Below are 19,939 nucleotides of genomic sequence, written 5' to 3'. Positions count from 1 at the left end.
TTGGGTTAGTGGGGCTCATACGGCACCTATATCCATAGGTTCTACGGAGGACCCCGAACCCCCTCCTAAGCCTCTACCCTTATCAAAGCACATCGGTTGTCTCTCTACCTTTTTTCTATCCCCCAACGTTCTCCAATACGATAGTCTAATCGGAGGGCTAGATTAATCAGATCAATACAAGTTGAGGGTTGAGGATCTATATGGGCTATCACATCTTCCATGTCATCCTTCAACCCCTGATAGAACAGGGCAGTCCTTTTTTCTTCGGGCCACTGAGTTTCGGTTACCAGCCTCTGAAAAGCATTAATGTACATTACCAACTCTTTGTTACCCTGTTTCAGTTCTAAAAGCTCTCTATCGGCCGTAAAAGAGGCCGCCCTGCGATCAAACACTGTCTCGAACTCCTTCCTGAACTCATTCCAATCATACAACAATGGGTCATCTCGCCGTACGTAAGGCACAGCCCACTGAGCTGCCTCTCCAGTAAGGTAAGATATCATAAAGGCCACTCTAGTCTGATTTGTAGGGAAGGCCTTAGGTTTGCATGTAAAATGTAACAGCACCTGCGTCATAAAGACTGGAACCTTGGACGCATCTCCCTGGAAACGTTCAGGGGCCGCCAAGGGAATGAGTGTGGACATTTCTACCGTTAATGGTGTAGGGGCCGAGGAAGTCCCGAACTGAAACGGGCTCCCGCTATTACAACACCCAAACTGAGCGTCAAAAGGGTTCCTCTGTAATCTATTTACTGTGTCCTGCAAGGCGGCTGTTTCAGCTCTAGCAGCCGCTATCTCTGTTCTAGAATCAGTGATCTCTTGTTGTAGGGTCACTAAGGTGGCTAATACGTCTTCCAGGGTGGCCATGGTAACAACGAACCGACCGGGAGAGGTATATTAATTATAGGGCAGATTATTCTGTCTGGGTCCCTCGGAGGCCTCTCAGGATCGGTTCGTTGCTCAATGGGGTCCACCTGTTGAGAACCTTAATTCCGAGTAGCCGTAAAGGCACGGAAGCTTAAGGGGGTCAATCGGGAGAAGGAAAGGAAGGGAACAGCGGGGAGGGAAATCTGTAAAGAAAAAGGTTTGGTTAACACACTGCACTGAAGAACATACTTAATGACCAGCTTGTTTGTTGCACCTTAAACTATCAGGTCTACCTGTAAACAAAAGAACCAATTCTGGCAGTTACCAGAAGAAGGGCGATTAATATTTAGTCAAAGCCTCTTCTGGGCCACCTAGGTTTTTCTACTGTGTAGAAGTTCTGTACGTAATGCTCAGCTTGTAGAACTGTAGATAAACAAACAACACATAAACACTAGTCCACACTATATAATAACATACACTCTGCTGGGACATATCACCATTACCCACCCAAAAGGGTGTGTGCTTGGACTTCACTGGGGAAGATGGTTTTATACTGCAGCCTAGCGACCACTCTGCAATCCCCGGCTAGAAGACGAGACAAACACACACTTATCACACAGGATTATGTTGGCATCATATGAAACAGCTGGCATTATATGATAACGAAATTATAAGAAAGAGACAGTCCTGTCTCAGGAATCCACAATGCGTTATGAACAATATACCACCTGGTAATGTCACCCAAATTCGTGTCCACCACGCACAAAACCAGAAAAGATAATAACCAATCCACAGGGAACACACATATGGCAGCTGGCACTGGGATTCAAAAGAGAAAGCTAGCGAAGGAAATGCTAGTGTAAGCAAATGAGTCTTGGCGGTGTCACCGACACCCCTACCACACCCTGGAAACACGGCAGTTGAATTACCCCACATGGTTATCCTGCGGGCATTTCCTCTCCGGCTCCGGCTTACATAGCTGCCCGGACCTCGCACCGCATCACTTCCGGTGCGCGTGCGTTTTCAGTTGCACGGGCCGTTGGGAGCTGTAGTTACCTGTCTCCAGTGGCAGCCTTCCATGTGTCCCGCATCTCGCGGAAAAGGACAGTGGCCCGTTTCTAGAGGCCGACCTCCGCTGCAGGGGCCAGGGAAAGTGCAGCGGTCGGGACCCCGGACATTACAGGAGAAGCCATGGAACTGAGTAAAACTTAAATGTCTTCTTACATGTTCTCTCTTTTGTTCCACAGGTTTCCCCTTTGTATCTTGTTTGACGCTGATGTGCTTTTCCGTGTTGTCCATCTGTTTTGTTGTGTATGCCTGGCTCCGTTGCGTTGTCTCCCCCAGTGTTCGGTAATTTCCCTTCCATTGTGTTGCTTATGTTTAGGTATTTAGATAACAGTTTCCTGACTTTTTGTCGTCATTAAATTTGTTTTTCCTATGTGTCCTTCTCTTGGGTGGCCTTTGTCCTTTTTTCCCACCCCTACACTAATGTTCTTTTCATTTGTGAATATTATGACTAAAGTCTTTTGGCTTGCCGTCATCTTTTCTTCGGTTACATTTCAAGGGAGTCCGTGTTCTCCTTTTGCTTCTCCTTCCTATCCCCTTCACACCCTCCCATTCTTCTACTTTTTTCAGTTCTTCTATACCCTTCACTTTATTGCAGTCTCTCTCTATCCCTGTGTTTTAGTTTTTGTGGTTTTTCACTATTCTCTCCCTGGCATGTTTAATTGGATACATCAGGCCTGCTGTTTTTCTTTCTTTCCTATGTCTCAAGTCTTATTTTTCATTATTTTCCAGCCTTTATCTTTTCTTCTCTTTTTTGGATTTCTTTCCACTCAGGACTTGTACCTTTTAATGTCACTTTGCCTTTTGTAATTCATCTATTATACTTCTTTTAATGTTCTGCAGGCACATGCATCAAGCCAAAATGTGCTTGCAAAATTAGCGAATAGCAATTTGCGAGCACATTGTAGCGATTCCCTATGCATCAACCAAATAACCAATAATTGCAAAAATACCGACTCGCAAATACCGGGAACCCAGACATAGCGAATCCTTATTAGCGAAAAATTGAAATGCAGGAACAAATAAATAATCGCAATAATTAATCGCTAATGGATGCATCAAAAATCGCTTTAAGTACAACTGATGAGCTGGTGAGGGGTATTGCAACTGACCAATGAGTCCATAGAGGACGCACACAAAGGCGGCACACTACTTGTTTGTGAGGAGGACGAGGATCCATGCAGCAGGCCAGGGCAGAAGGAGATTCCAGGAGAGGACATTCTGCCTGCGCATCACTCAGTTTTGACAATCTGATGAGGACATATATGATTAGTACAGGATCAACACTGCCATGAAACTTTACCTCATAGCTGAATTTGAAACACCAATGCAGCGCAAGACACGTAGGACCCATGCCATCCCTCCCCATGTCCAGGTGTAATGTTGCCTGCACCTACTTGCATCAGGAGGTATCCAGGGGGTAGTGGCAGTAGCGGGAGGGGTATCACAAGGCTCCCACTCACGTTTCTCGAGAACATTCCTGGCTGCCATGATGACTCAGATCCACAACCACATCAGCCTCCCCACAACCCAAAGGGAATTGAACCCACCCAAACTCCATTCATATTGAATTGCACTGTTCCCTAATGTGATATGATGCATAGATTGCACCCACGAGCCATATGTACACCATCAGTCAATGAGTAGATCTTCCGTAGCCAGAAATGTTATCACTCCATCCATGTCCAACCAATGTGCAATGTGAAAAACATCATGACCGACATCGCAGCGCAATATCCTGGGAGCATCCATGATTCATACATCTTTCGATACATTGGTATACACACACGCCTGCTCAGGGGGCAATATGGCGAGGGACACCTGCTAGGTCAGACAATATACTTATGCACACTAAATAATCCTGTAATGGCAATGCATACCTGACACATACACATTCCACACTACCCTGTAGGTGACAGTGCATACGCCGTGAGGAACTATATCATCACTCCATAGTTGAACCCAGGCTCCCAACAGGAGCAGCGGTACAACACAGCACACACCAGGACAGCTTATGTGATTGAACGGACATTTGGATAGCTCAAGAGTCGCCTCCACATCTTGAACAGACCTGGTGGTGTGATGCAGGACCAGCCGGTGACCTGCTGTAGGATAGTGGCAGCATGTGCAATGTGGCCCAACGTAGCTCCCACGAGACGCATACCCATAGATGCCTACGGCACTGCGGACAACCAGCCCCCTGTACACCCACCACACCCGCATCCTGCAAGCTCAGCGGAGGGGCAGTTGATACGTGCCCACATCACCCAACATCACTTCAAAGGTACGTAATCATGAGACAGAAACTATCATTCTTAACATGCAAAGTTTTTATTTGCACGTGAACGTGGACTGTTGTGTGTCTAAACATACACATAGCTTAAGGTTACATACATGGCATGTACCAAGGCACTATTGTAAATAAGGATTGGGACTTCATTACCAGTCCCTCTGTATGTCCTGACCATGGTTATGCCACCATGGCTAATTGTCCGGAGGGATGTGTGTGCTCAGCGCTTCCTCCCACGCACACCGAGGCGTCTTTCTCCTGCATCGGCATCCCCACCCATTGGTGCAATTGTAGGTGTAGAACGGCATGTACTACACCTCCTGCCGGTGCTGACTGGCGCAGACATGCTGCTCAGGCTGGATGCCCCCTCACTCCCCTCATCTCCAGTGGCCTTGCTGAGGCCACCTGCGCCAGCCTGGAGCTGTTCAACAGCAGTGGTAACTTGGCCAAGGGCCCTGGCCACGTCCCCACAACAATGCCCCATGTCAATCTCTCTTGCCACTGACCTCCGTGACAGCAGTGCAGTAGCGTTGCACAACTTATTCTTGGATCGTGTATATCCAGCAAGCGCGCCATGAATTGTCGATGCCTCCTCCTCTCGGTGTTGTGTCCCTCCTGCATCACACGCACAAGCTCGTGTAATGTGGCGTTGGTGTGCCTGTTGCCTTCCACAACTGCTTGAGTGAGGTCACTCATGCGATCTGCCATGGTGGAGAAGTTCTTGTTTAATTTGGACATTTGCAGGCTGATGTCTCCCATGTGTCGTGCCTGGTGGTGCTGCACCCTCATCATCTGCAACTCGACACCTCCCCAGACATTTGGAGTCGATGCCTCCTGTGCTGATATGTGGCCCCTTGCCCTGCGTCTTCGCGTCATCTGGACCGGTGTCTGCGGGGTGGTGGTGGTGGACCTGACACTAGGCTGGCTTTGTGCAGGTGCCCTTTCAGGTTCCGGAATGCTCTCCATTGGCTGAAGGAGAGGGACTGTAGCCCTGCGTCGTGTGAGTGCCTGGGATGTGCTGGGAGGTGTGACTGGTCTGGCAACTGCAGTCTCCGCAGTGGTCTGTGTGCTCTCCGTGCATTCGCTCTCATCAGTGTCTCCTTCCTCAGCACCTGTGATTTGAAACAGTGCAAGATTAATATTTGTTTGGGCTAATGATTTGCAACATGGTGATTTTGTCTGTTCTTACGTTCTCACTCTCTGTAATCACTGTCTGTAAATCATATTTGGCACAATGGCCACACAAAGTGCAATGTGACTCACTAATTGGTTCAGGGGACTACGAATCCCATGATGCATTAGTAGCTGTATATGAACTGTGGCCTGGGGTTGATTACAGCTGCTTGCCTTCTTATTACTGTATGGGCGCTATTTTAATTTACATTGATGGGTATATTATAGTGCCTCTTACCTTGTGTACTGCAGGCTGCGCCGGATGTATCCATCTGCGTCACTCCCACTGCAGCTTCTGGCAGGATTGTGCCCTCCACCAGGTCCTCCAGGGCTGTGTTGTCCGGGACTGTCGAGGGTCCTTCTCCAGTGCTCTTTGCCGCCCTCAGCCTCTGTGCAATTCGCTCCTTGGCACGGCTCCGCAGATCATACCAGCGTTTCTTTAACTCTTCAATGCTGCGGTGTGTCACACCCACAGCATTGACTTTTGTTTTGATCCTGTTCCAGATACGTCTTTTCTCAGCCTCTGGGACTTTTAGGGAGAGCTTCCCAAAGAGCTTGTCATGGCTCTTTACAACCTCTTCAATGAGGTACTCAAGTTCCCTCTCACTGAATTTTATCTTTCTTTTTCTGGCATCTGTCCCCTCCTCTGCTGAAGTGTTGGCTGTTTCTGGTGTTTGCAGTAGGCTGGATGCCAAGTCTTCCTTTGCACAGCTCTCCACAGGCACTCTGCTTCCTGCTCTGGCTTCCTATGGGCACAGACTGCAACATGGGAAGAGTTACTTCCTGGTTGTGAGGTCATCAGGCTGCTCCCAATGCGACTCGGTAAAAATGCGAACTCGCAATTAGCGATTTAGCTAATTGCGATCTCGCTAATAGCGAACTCGCTATTTGCGAGATCGCAATTTATGAGTTTTCAGCGATTATCGATTTTTTTTGTTTTTTCGGTAACGCGTTTAGCGATTTTTTGCGATTCGGTAATTTTTCGGTATCTGCGTCATGCATAGGAGATACCGAATCCTTATTTGCGATTCCTTAAAAATCGCAATTAAGGACTCGCTATTTCTTAGCTTGATGCATGTGCCTGTACGTCATTTAAGCCAATGTGCTAAAATGCAATTATGGCAGTGGGTATCCAGATAATGAGCAGCATGAACAGTCGCTAAAGTGCATTGTGTAAAATGTACTGAAAGCATGGCTAAGCCTGTTTGCAATTAACTGTGCTGACAGTGATATAATTAACCTTAAAGCAGTAGAGTAAAAGGCGTAACATTTGTTTGGCGGGCTTAACCTGGCCCAGTATTGGACATGCAATAATAAAGAGCATAAGGAAAACAACAAACAGGAAATTAAAATTACAGTATGTTACCACAACACTTGATAGTTTTGACATTTAGGGCCATATATATCATTCCAAATTGCGATCGCAAACGCCGAAATTCGCTGAATTTCGGCGTTTGTGATCGCAATTTGGCTCAGTGGTATGTATTAAAGAAAAACTGCCTCACAAAATAAGGAATCGCAAAAATTTGCGATTCCTTATTTTGCGATTGCATTTAAGGAATCGCAAATTGCTATTCCTTAAATGCAATGTAAAAAGCACAGAAAAAGTGCAATTTGGCCTTAAGGAATCGCAAATTACCACCAACTTCAAGTTGGCGGTAAATTGCGATTTCTCTGAAAAATGCACTTTTTTGCATTTTTCAAAGTGCCATGTGGCGCACATACATGCCCTTAGGGCATGTATGTGCACCACATGTGCACACATGCACATTTCAGGGGTGCAGCAGGGTGTCCTTTTGACACCCTGGCACCCTTGAAATTGCATTCTCAATTTGCGATTCTCTAATTGAGAATCGCAAATTGAGAATGTAATCCCATTCATTCTTTGGGCCTCTAGGCCCATAGGAATGAATGGGGCGGTATTCCTTAATTGCGAATCGCAATTTGCAATTCGCAATTAAGGAATATGTAGGATTTGCAAAATATTTGCAAATCCTACATACATAGCATCTTGCGATTCTCAAATAGCGATTCGCAAAAAATCGCTATTTGAGAATCGCAAAAATGTATTTTCATACATATGGTCCTATGTATTTTCTTGCTCAATTTTGATTAGGTTTTTTCGATAAGTGCACTACGTATTATCTCTTGGAATGTCAAGGGTATCCGTAATCCAATTAAAAAACAGAGTGTATTATCCCATATTGCTAAATTGAAATGTCATGTAGCGTTATTGCAAGAAACACACCTTAAAGAGCAGGATTTGTCTTCCACACACAAATTATGGATTGGAGATGTTTTTTTGTTCCCCAGCAGTTAACAAGAATGGTGTAGTAATCCTGTTTCACAAGTCACTAAATGTTTGTTTGCAAACTGAGGTCAAAGACACTAATGGTAGATGGCTTTTATTGAATGCAAAAGTTAACAACACTCAATTCTCCATTTGTAATGTTTATGGCCCCAATGGTATTGATTTTGTATTCTGGAATGATTTCTCTACTCTCCTTTTATCTCAAGCCTCTGAAAACTTGATTTTGGGAGGCGACTGCAATCAACTCATGGATCCTTTTTTAGATCGGAAATCCCAAACTAAATTTATCCCCAATAGAATGCAAAAGACTTTCCACAAAGCTATTACATCTAGAGGGTTATTGGATGCATGGAGAATCTCCCACCCTGATGTCCTGGAGTTTACCTTCTTCTCCCCTGTTCATAGGTCCCAGTCCCGAATTTATTACATATTTCTCACCCATTCATGACATATGCCGAGATTGGCTCCATTCTCATTTCTGATCATGCCCCTGTTATATTTGATATGGATTATCCCCCACCTGCACCCACCTCATGCCAATGGCATTTTAACAATGCTGTTGGACACTCAATTACTGAACAATATACACAGTTTATGCAGGAATTTTTTAATAATAATCTCTCCTCTGTTTCACAATTTCACTTTATTTGGGATGCTTTCAAAGCCACCGCTAGAGGATTTATAATAGACTTTGTCTCACGGAAAAAAAGGAAGCACTTACGGATGCAACATTAGTTTTAAAACAAATCAAGGCCCTAGAGCACAAATACTTTACCACAAACTCTTCTGATACTTTATCTAATCTCATTAAGGCTAAAATGCAATACAACAAGCAATCCTGGGATAATGCCTGCAATAATCTTCTCAAATCTATTGCTAAAATGTATGGTGGACGGAATAAAGCTGGTAAATCCCTAGCCAATTATCTTAAAATTAAAAAAACAGAAATCTAAGATCGCTGTTATCAGATCACGCAAAAACCAGACACATTACTGACACTAAAATTCTCAAATGTTTTACTGAATATTATATTCTCTCTACACCCCCAAGTCGCCCCCTTCTACTGATCAAATTGATTCTTTCTTTCAAACCATTCTCAAATCCTCTGACAACTACATCAATCTCACATCCCTTGATAGTCCAATACTAGAACAAGAAATCACGAACGCTATTAGTCAACTTCCTAAAGACAAACCACCCGGACTGGATGGTTTTACTGTACATTTCTTTCCTCATTTCAAACAATTTTTGGTCCCTCAGTTGTTATCCCTCATAAATCACTTCTCAACCTCCGGTGAATCACCGGGTTCTTACACTCAAGCGATGATGTGTCTGATCTCTAAAAAAGACAAAGACCCCTCTTATTGTAAAAATTACAGACCCATTTCCCTAATTAAGACGGATTGTAAGATCTTTGCCAAATTATTAGCCCTTTGTATCAATCTGGTAATCCTGGACCTAATCAATATATATCAATCAGGGTTTGTAAAAGGACGTTCCATTACAGATAATGCTAGGACTTTCCTTAATATTATTCATTTAGCCTCTAAGGTGACTTCACCGGTTGCTGCAATTGCGTTAGATGCTGAAAAAGCCTTTGATAGGGTAAATTGGGAATTTATTTTTGGAGCATTGAAATGGTACGGCTTTAGCCCCCCCATCCTTAGATACATTCATCTGCTATACTCTGACCCTCCACCTCCATTTGGGTGAACGGATGTCAATCCAAATACTTTCCACTCCATAGAGTACCTAGACAAGGGTGCCCTTTATCCACACTTTTATTTATTCTTGCCCTAGAACTATTTTTGGAAAAACTTTGTCGCTCTCCACATTATACGGGATTCCAATTTAAACATTTAGATGTTCAGTTTACTTCATATACGGACAATATTTTATTATACCTCTCCAATCCCACTACCTCTTTGCCGGCATTTTTCTCTTTGCTAAAAGAGTATTCTCTAGTTTCTGGTTATAAGATTAATCTGGATAAATCTGAGGTTATGCCATTGAATAAACATTGCTTTTCTCATATGTTTCAAGAGACAGGGTTCAAAAGGAACCCCAAGAGTATTAAATGCTTAGGTATCGTCTAACTAATAGTATCAAAGAAACCATTGAAATTAACCTTGCAGATATACTTAAAAAACTTTTGGTACTCATTGACAGTTGGTCCCACTATTTTTGTCCTGGTGGGGTAGACTAGCTACAATTAAAATGATGCTGCTTCCCATCATCAATTTTTATCTCTCCATGCTCCCGGTCACTCTCCCACTCTCCTTCTTTCATGATATTAACCGCTCCATGACCAAATTCCTGTGGAATAATCATAAGCCTAGGATTTCACTTATCCGACTTCAGCAGCCCAAAGAATTAAGAGGGGTTAATTTTCCTAATATTAGATGTTATTACTCTGCATTCACCCTGACACAAGTTTGGACCTTTTTATCAAACTTCTCACGTACACCTTTAATGGCCTGGAGTTCACTGAAATAATCTCAATATGCACCATTCCCTTTTGCTGTGGCTATTTGCTTATACAAGCCCCCCAGACGTTTTTATCGCCTATCTTCACACATTCTATTGCAATTGCTACCTCTTTGCTTAAAGTTCATTTTTCTCACTCATACAATTTTACACTCACTCCTATTTGGTACAACAAACACTTAAATATTAAAAACAGAGGTCTATTTTGGAAGGAATAGATTGACAAAGGCATTATTACATTTGAACACCTAATGATTAACAGGACTCTTATGGACCTCACGAAGCTCCAAGAGAAGTACGACATATCTATCTTACATGCTCCTCTTTATTCTCACCTCAGATCATCTATAATTCATCTCCATTCCCAAAAATCTCCCTTAGCCTCACACAATCAGACACCCTCTCTCTCACTAGATTTCTCTACTCAGTTCAAGGTATCCCATATATAGTTTTTGGTTTCTTTTTTGGAAGAAATTGAATGAGATTTAACCCGCCAATGTTCCTTCTGATATTGTACATGTTTTTCTGGGTGGCTCCTCTCTTAAGTGGAGTACCCAGGGAAACGTGGGTAAATTTATTGACTTGTTAAAAGCTATTACCTTTCAGATCATCACCACCAATTGGAAGAATATCACTAAAATCTCAAGCTTGGTGGAACCCGTTATGTCATCATCACAGACTAGAAAGTGCATATGCCACATCTTCACCCCTATTGATTAAAAAGGATTTACTTTGGTCACCACTCACCACATTTCTTTACAGCTTGTCTGTCTGAGCTACTTTGCATGTACATTGTCATGTATCTTCTTAATGATATTGTGTTCAATTATTCTCATTGCTATTTCTGCATTACTCTTTAGCTGCTTCTTATTAATTCCCCATTTCCGTCTTTCCTCCCCCTTTTTTCTATCCTTTTTCTTTCCCCCTCTCCTTTTTCTTTTAAAGTACTAAATTGCATTTGTCTAAGTATAGGTTTAGAAGGTTCAAATTGGTTTTGATCATATCCTTCTTAATTTAGCTCCAATTGGTATGTGTTCAACTTAACTTAGTTTATTTCAATTTGGGTAATGGTACTATTTCAATGTGGGTAATGGTACTATTTGACCTTTGTCTGTATGATATATACTGATAATTTACTTTGTATATTATCTCACAAAAGCATTCTAAACTTTAAAAAACAGAATGCTTGAAAAGAACCCAAGAGCAGCACATTGGCAGAATCAAGTCGAGACGTGATTAATAGATGACCAATGTTGTTTCTTGTGTGCTCTGACATGAATCTGAGAGTTTTCCTAAAACTTTTCAGAACAGAGAAACAGATTCCTGGAGTAGCATTAACAAAAGGCTTAAAAAAGAGTGCACTGTCTAGCTTGACGCCCAGGTTGTTTGAACTAGGAGATGTTCAAACTAGTTCAAACTCCTCAAACCACTAAAAGTTGCCTGTAATAGTTAGCAACAGACACATTCTATAACCTTTGCCTCCCACCATGGTGCCATCTCAATCACTCTTGTTTTTCTTTCTGTACTCTTACCAAATTGAGGTTTTGAGCAGGGGAAAATATTATAAAAAAAATAAATAAAACTTACCTGGCATGACGTCCTTTGTCCGGAGCTATTCTCAACTCGGAACTGGAACCAGACGCTGGAAGCTCTCTTGCCCAATTCATGCACAAAAACAACCTGTCTTCCGACACAGGTACCCTTGCACAATAATGTTGAATATGACGCATTCCTGCCCTTTCCATATCACACAGCATCGCACAGCAAGGTGGCTTGCTGTTTTTTTATAAATATCCTTAAACTTTTTCAAGTCATTTTTCAAAACTTACAGTTCGGTGGTCAACTGACCATGCCCCACTCAGGATTCCACAACTGTTTCGAGCCCCAGATTTTAATCCCAAAACACAGCAGAGCCTGTTTGTCGTGTACAGTGTGATTCCATCATAGGGCCTGAATGGACACTGCGTTGACAGTCACACTGTTTGTCTGACCAAGAATCTAGGGCTGAGCTTGGGTTGGTGGGATCAAAAGAAACTCAAAGAAGGGAGACAGACAACAATGCCCCTAGATACAGTGTCTGTCTGAAAGTATAGAGCATTTCATGAATTCCTCTTTAGTGCTCTTGTTAAATTCCACAGATTTAGTCCTCTTAATTCCCTGGAAAGGCACGTGCTTTTACGCTGCACTCACCTTCTCAATATAGAGCTGGTGTTATAAAAGTTTTCAAGCTACAGTCATGTCCCTCTGAATCTAAGGATCTGTGACATAAAATAGCAATTTTATGTAGCCACTATGTGAATTAGACAAGTGTAATAGATGAATCTCACCAAAACATTCTGTTGGTGGTAATTGAATTTGTGGGTGGTGGAAGCTGACAGCGTTACAATGCAGATTTGTAAGGAAAGTGATTTTTCAACAAAGCTCACAATTGAAGGATTTGAGAATAAAATTGAGTTTGTCTAGGTACAAATAAATATAATCCCGAGCCTAGGATGGAGACTGAGATGCCTAAGTGCAGGCTCTTGCTCAATACCCAGGAATGGAAAGGCAGTTTCTGTAGTTGTGCAAACACTGCCATTGGTTGCTTCTTGCCACCTTTCCCTATTGAGGTTTGGTTCAAATAATTAGTTCCATTATTTTCCTGGTTTATCAGTTAATATGTCATCTAATCTGTAGCTGGTGTTTTCTCTACATGTACTCCCTGAACAAAGAGAATGTAATGTTTGTTAGACCTTTGCCTCTCCCTCTTCTACGCTCCTCCTCCAAAACTCTTCCTCTTCAGTGCTGTACAGGAGAGATAGGTCTCAAATCTCAAGGCTAAAGCAAAAGGACCAGTTGGTGCATGAAACTGTGCACTTCTTTCAATTAACATGATGTCCTCACTGGTTATAACCTGTTTCCTCTCCGCCTTCCTGGCTCAAGGTGAGTTTCGCCTAGTATATATGCATGCACTGCACACACCTAGGCGAAAGGCAAAGAAACCGTTAACAAAAGATTGGAAGAGTTCCTGGGTTCTGAGAGTGGAAGCCAACTGTTATTCTATACGGATGTCATCTTCCGTAAAGAGGTGTACATGCAGCTTGTTCATAAATTGGAGCATGATTAGTGTGGTCCTGATAGATATTGGGATGTCATTCCAGCTCCTATGTGCATAGATGGAGAAGGATTGATGTTTTATATTTATTTTCTGGTTTGGCAGTGGGTGAGCTGAGACCAAGACAAGCATGTTTATTAATTTGGTGAAAAGCAGGAACTCTGTTTTGGTGGGATTGGATTTGGGTAGGTCCTGATTGTCCTGAACCACCCTGATTCACCCACAGACTAGGTTAGGGTTCCTGGGAGAAGGTGAGGCCACTTCTCCATAGCCAGTATTTTCTCCGTTCACCTGGAGAAATGTCTATCTATCTATCTATCTATCTATCTATCTATCTATCTATCTATCTATCTATCTATCTATCTATCTATCTATCTATCTATCTATCTATCTATCTATCTATCTATCTATCTATCTATCTATCTATCTATCTATCTATCTATCTATCTATCTATCTATCTATCTATCTATCTATTTCTCTATATATCTGTCTCTCTGTCTGTCTGTCTGTATGTCTATCTATCTATCTGTCTATCTGTATGTCCAATCTATTGCCCTCTCTCTATTCCAGTATCCTCTCTCTCTCGCGCGCTATCTCTCTGTCTCTCTCTCTTTATCTCTCTGTCAGCTGTATACTCTGTGCCTTACTGGTAGAAGGTAAGGCTTTCGTCCTCTTGTTCCATCTCTATCTTTTGCGGTGCATTGCTTTAAATCTATCCATCTCTGTCTCTCTCTTTTTTCTTAACCTTCTCTGAATTTCTCTCTCGATACCCTGCATCCTCGATTAAAACGGCCAAAAGGGAATACTACAAGGATGCCATTAATAATAGCAAGAACAAACAAAAAGAAATTTTCAATATTGTTAACGCTTTCATTAACCCTAAGACTACGCAGAAAGACATCCCCCCCTCACAGAGTCTCTGCAACACTATTGCAGACTACTTTGAGGGAAAAATCTTAACCTTGACCAAAGATTTCCCACAACCCCACTGTAATGAGGAGAACAAGGTCATCAACTCCGGACTAAAAATCAATACCTTTGCTTCCTTTCAACCGGTAAGCAAAGAAGAAACACAGACAGAAATCCTTAAACTTACATCCGGATCTCCCTTTGATCCCTGCCCTCCGCTAGTGCTTCATTCACTAATAGTGGTTGTTAATCCATTCATCAATAGCATCATAAACTCTTCACTCACCCAAGGTCTGGTCCCTGAGGAATGGAAACTCACAGCAGTCAAACCCCTGCAAAAAAAAGCACTACCGGACCCTGCTACCCTTACAAACCTCCGTCCGATCTCCCTACTCCCAGCTTTATGTAAACTTACAGAGAAAGCTGTTAACAAACAACTTACTGCCTTCATGGAAAACAATAACATCTGGCATCCCAACCAAGCAGGTTTTAGAGCCCAACACTCCACAGAATCAGCCCTGATCTTTTCCTCCGAAACCCTCCGTGGAGCATTGGATCAGGGAAAGAAAGCAGTCCTGGTTCTATTAGACCTGTCCGCGGCGTTTGATACGGTGTCCCATGCCATTCTATTAGACCGTCTAGCCGCGGCAGGAATTGTTGGAACCGCATTGAACTGGATAAAGAGCTTTCTCGCAAATAGGAGACAAGTTGTGGTCTTAGGACAGTACAGATCAGAGGAAAAGTTAGTAGGATCTGGAGTCCCTCAAGGATCCTGCTTAAGTCCTACACTTTTCAATATATACATGGCCCCGCTAATCCATCTTATCTCATCCTTTGGCATAGACACCATTGCATATGCAGATGATACTCAGCTCATTCTGATACTGGAAAATGATACCCAAGAAGCCGAAAGAAGGCTCCAAAGCTGCCTTACCGCCACGTTCAGATGGATGAACTTGAATCATCTCAAGTGCAATACTGGGAAAACAGAAATCCTTCCCTTTGGCAAGGATAATTTCTTCAATCCCTCAGTATGGTGGCCTGATGATGCCATTGCTCCCCCTAGCACTGCCTCCTCAGTCCGTAACCTAGGGATCAAATTTGACCCCGCCCTGAGTTTTAAACAGCAAGCCACAACCGTAGCAGGGACCTGCTTCGGAATCATTAAAGGACTCAGGAAATTCTACGACCTAATTCCCCTTTCCGCAAGGAAAACGGTCGCAGTAGCCCTCATCACCTCCCGCATCGACTATTGTAATAGCCTATATGCAGGGACTAACAAAGAAGTCCGCCATAAATTACAAATGGTACAGCATGCGGCTGCCAGACTAGTACTAGGGTGGAAAAAGAGGACCTCAGCTACGGCAGCAATGAACCTCCTACACTGGCTGCCCATTAACAAAAGGGTGCTCTTTAAAATTCTATTGATCACCTTTAGGGCTTTCAATGGAAAGGGACCCAACTACATACTAAAACTGTTCAAACATTACAACCCCACGCGATGCCTTAGGTCCCAAACGGCCAATCTTCTTATCATCCCTAAGTTCAGACTCAAGACTAAAGGAGGAAAATCTCTGGCAGTACTTGGGTCCAAGGCCTGGAACCTTCTTCCCTCCTCCCTCCGTCAAATCTCTACAGAAGCGACCTTCAGAAAGGCCCTCAAGACTTGGATTTTTGCTCTCCCTGAATGGGAGTGCAGGAATCTAGTTTAATTACCCTCCGCATGGATCATCATCAGGAGCTGATTCTTCTCTACAGCGCAAAGATGCTCCCTGGAGTGTAACCTGCGCTTTATAAAAACCCCATTACATTACATTACATCCTCTCTGCTCACCTGACTGAAGCTAAGCCCCCCATATATATGTGTAAATATATCACCAATACCTCCCCCTCTTTCTCTCTCTCTCTCTCTCTCTCTCTCTCTCTCTCTCTCTCTCTCTCTCTCTCTCTCTCTCTCTCTCTCTCTCTTTCTCTCTCTTTCCATTTCACCCTCTCTCTCTATTGTCCTCTCTATTCCCCTTGCTGGAGTTGAGATCCTCCTCTGAATGGCCTGTACCCTCGATTCATTCCTTTTGTTAAAGTTCTATTGTTTTTATACATAAAAGGCAATGTACAAATTAAACGTTTATAAGTATTATAACATCTATGTTTGGTATCCTCACAAGGTTCATTATTGATAGTGAGCATATTATACAAAAGAAAGACCCACTCCCAGCAATGCTGTTTCTACCCTGAAAATGTTCCCTTCATTTAACCCATATTTCCTTGTAGTTCCTGCACAGCCTCAACTTTTATATATAGTCTGTTCAGCTAGGGCACAATGGTCCAAACCATAAAATAATTCCAGGATTGTACGGCATTCACTGCCCTCCAGTGATGTTGTGAAATTCACTGCCCTCCACATTTGTAGCAGCATTCACTGCCCTCCAGTGTTGTAGTGTCATTCACTGTCCTCCATTGTTGTAGTGGCGTTCACTGTCCTCCAGTATTGTAGGGGCATTCACTGTAGTCCAGTGTTGTAAAGGTGTTCCCTGCCCTTGAGTGTTGTAGGGGTATTCACTGCCCTCCAGTGTTGTAGTGGCATTCACTGCCCTCCAGTGTTGTAGGGGTGTTCATTGCCATCCAGTGTTGTAGTGGCATTCACTGCCCTCCATTGCTGCAGTGGTGTTCACTTTCCTCCAGTGTTGTAGGAGTGCTCACTGTACTTCATTGTTGTAGTGGTCATCCCGGTCCTTCAGTGTTGTTGTAAGGGTATTCACTGCCCTGCTGTGTTGTAGAGGTGTTCACTGACCTCCAGGGTTGTAGAGGCATTCACTGTCCTCCAGTGTTGTAGGGGCGTTCACTGTCCTTCTGTTTTTGTAGAGGACTTCGCTGTCCTCCGGTGCTGTATGGGCACTCAATGTCCTCCAGTGTTGTAGGGGCATTCACTGTCTTCCAGTGTTGTAGGGGTGTTCACTGTGCTCCATGGTTGTAGAGGTGTTAACTGTCCTACAGTGCTGTAGGGGTGTTCACTGCCCTCCAGTGTTGTAGGGGTGCTCAATGTACTCCAGTGTTATAGAGGTGTTCAATGCCCTCAAATGTTGTAGAAGTGTTTACTGTCTTCCAGTGTTGTAGAGGTGTTTGCTGTCCTGCAGTGTTGTAGGGACACTCACTGTCCTCCAGTGTTGTAGGGGTGTTCACTGCCCTCTAGTGTTGTAGAGGTGTTCACTGCCATCCAGTGTTGTAGAAGTGTTCACTGTCCTCCAGTGTTGTAGAGGTGCCGATTGTCATCCAGTGTTGTAGGGGCGTTCACTGCCCTCCGGTGTTATTGCGGCGGTCACTGTCCTCCAGTGTTGTAGGGGCTTTCACTGCCCTCCAGTGTTGTGGGAGTGTTCACTGCCCTCTAGTGTTGTAGGGGTGTTCACTGCCATCCAGTGTTGTAGAGATGCTCACTGCCCTTCAGTGTTGTAGGGGCGTTCACTGTCCTCCAGTATTTTAGGAGTATTCACTGCCCACCAGTGTTGTAGAGGCGTTCACTGTCTTCCAGCGTTGTAGGGGTATTCACTGCCCTCCAGTGTTGTAGGGGTGTTCACTGCCCTCCAGTGTTGCAGCGGTCTTCTCTGTTCTCCAGTGTTGCAGGGGTGTTCACTGCCCTCAAGCTTTGTAGTGCTTTCACTGCCCTCCAGTGTTGTAGCAGCATTCACTGCCCTCCAGTGTTCACTCTGATAGGGTGCGTGGCTCATACGTCTGTGTTATTGTGTCACTGGATGATGCACTCACCCCCTAGCTAAGCTTGTCAAGGGAACAAGGGAGGTGCTGCCTCCAGAAAACATATTGAGACCTAACAACAAACTTGATTTTTGTACTACTTATGTTCTACAAAATGCTATTTTCAAACTTATGTGCGGAGGTCCCACATTTTTTTGTGCAGAGTTCTCTGCCTCAACAGCAGATTGGCACACACATAAGTATATGTTTTTCTAGCAAATGTGGGAGGGGCTAAGGGGAGTGGCTAGAAAATGGGAAAATGCTGCAACTAAAGGAAGGTGACTAGCAAGCTGAGAGGAGGGGGTTTGAGAGTTGCATCCACCCACAAAAGAGTAAGCACATAGCTATTCACAAACTGCATCTCCATAGTTACACAGTCAAAAAGGGCACGCAAAACAGTAGTAAATTACTCCAGTTGAGAGCTAGAGTATTCCAGCAACAAATATGCCCAACCACTGGTACTGAAGCACACTCCCATAGTAGATAATGGAGATAGAGACTTTAAATAAAACCCCTTAGGAAATAATGTTAAACTAAATTATTTAAACATGTAAATAAATATATTTCAATGTTTAGAAAATATATAAAAATAATATGCATGTATCATTTAATAATAAAATATGTTTAGAATGTTTTTTAATAAAAAAAATTGAAATGTTACATTTGAATAAAATATAATTACATCCCTTTTAATGAATGTTATTAATTACTAACGCATAATAAAAAATATTTTCTTTCTTAAGGGGACATTTATTTGAAAATTAGAAGTTCAGCAAAAATGTTTTTATTTAATATCAAATATTTAAATTAATTAAAGAAATCATTGAAAATTAATGTTATATAGATGTAATGTTTTTGTTTGTTCTATATTTAAAATAAATATACAAAATCAACTTACATAAATTTTCAACAAAACCATATTATTACTCTTTATTCGAGTGAAATAAACGTTTTACTTTTCCTTATATTTTACAACAATGAGTCTCCACGGTCAATCAATCAATTAATCAGGGATTTGTAGAGCGCAATATTCACCCATGAGGGTCTCAAGGCGCTGAGGAAGGAGGGGTTTCGGGCAGCTCCGGTCATCCGAAAAGCCAGGTTTCAAGGATTTTCCTGAATGCTTGCAGTGTGGGGCTTCAATTGAAGCTGAGAGGCAGTTTGTTTCAGGTCTTGGCCGTGATGTGGGAGAAGGATATGCCTCCCGTTCTGGCTCTGTGTATGGAGGGGTTTTGGCCTAGGCTAGGTCAGTGGAGTGGAGGTTTCTCTTGGGGGCGTAAAAGGAGATTCTTTTGTTGAGGTATTGGGGTCTGGTGCTGTGGAGGGCTTTGTAGGCATGAGTGAGTAGCTTGAAGGTCACTCTATTTTCGACAGTGGGGACACAAATGTACTTCAACTAGGCCCTACAGTAAATCAAGCACCACATGGCCACTCACAGGCACTCCAACACTATCCCATAGAAAATAAAGGAGGAAGTGACTTAACATTCAATATGAAATTACTGTATTTTATCTTTATATATATCTATATTTATTTTTATTTTAAAGCAATTATATATATATAAAAACAAAGTTTATTTTGTTATAAAGTCTTTGAAAAGTTTTTTTTATTAATTTAAACATACATGTAATTAAAATACATTATTTACAACATCTCAGTATTTTGTATTACATGTTAACTTAATATAAGCATTTCCTTTTAAATGGGAATTTTTTAAAATACATAATTACAAAAATGTTTAATGTAATTTAATATATTTAAATTAGGATTGAATGAGGGGGTACAAATGAAACCATACCTTAGGACGCTCAGCATTTCCTGGACAGGCAACCCAGTATTGAAGATGCTAATAATCTCAGAATATTTCTAGGATTTAATCCTAGAGTGCTCCACATGGATATAAGAGTACCGCCCTGAAGAAGAGCTCAACCTAAATCCTTATGTCCCATACGCAAGGAGGTCGAAAAGTGTTGGAGTGAGATTTGATTAGGTGATATCC

The 19,939-nt window shown here is 42.7% G+C and overlaps 1 protein-coding gene across 1 annotated transcript; it reads right to left on the bottom strand.

Annotated features, from left to right (window-relative positions):
• Window positions 1-4,327: 4,327 nt before the first annotated feature.
• On the bottom strand, window positions 4,328-11,856 carry LOC146808876 (uncharacterized). The gene is made up of 3 exons (XM_085614796.1): window positions 11,777-11,856; window positions 5,630-5,844; window positions 4,328-5,330 (listed from the first exon to the last, which is right to left on the bottom strand). Exons 1-3 carry the CDS (start codon window positions 11,854-11,856, stop codon window positions 4,570-4,572), a joined length of 1,056 nt encoding a protein of 351 aa, XP_085470922.1. The 3' UTR covers window positions 4,328-4,569.
• Window positions 11,857-19,939: the final 8,083 nt, after the last annotated feature.

Source organism: Triturus cristatus, chromosome 7 (assembly GCF_964204655.1).
Source record: "Triturus cristatus chromosome 7, aTriCri1.1, whole genome shotgun sequence".
Lineage (NCBI taxonomy): Eukaryota > Metazoa > Chordata > Amphibia > Caudata > Salamandridae > Triturus > Triturus cristatus.
Note: the sequence above shows the minus strand (reverse complement) of the source record. Positions and strands in the feature narration are given on the sequence as shown.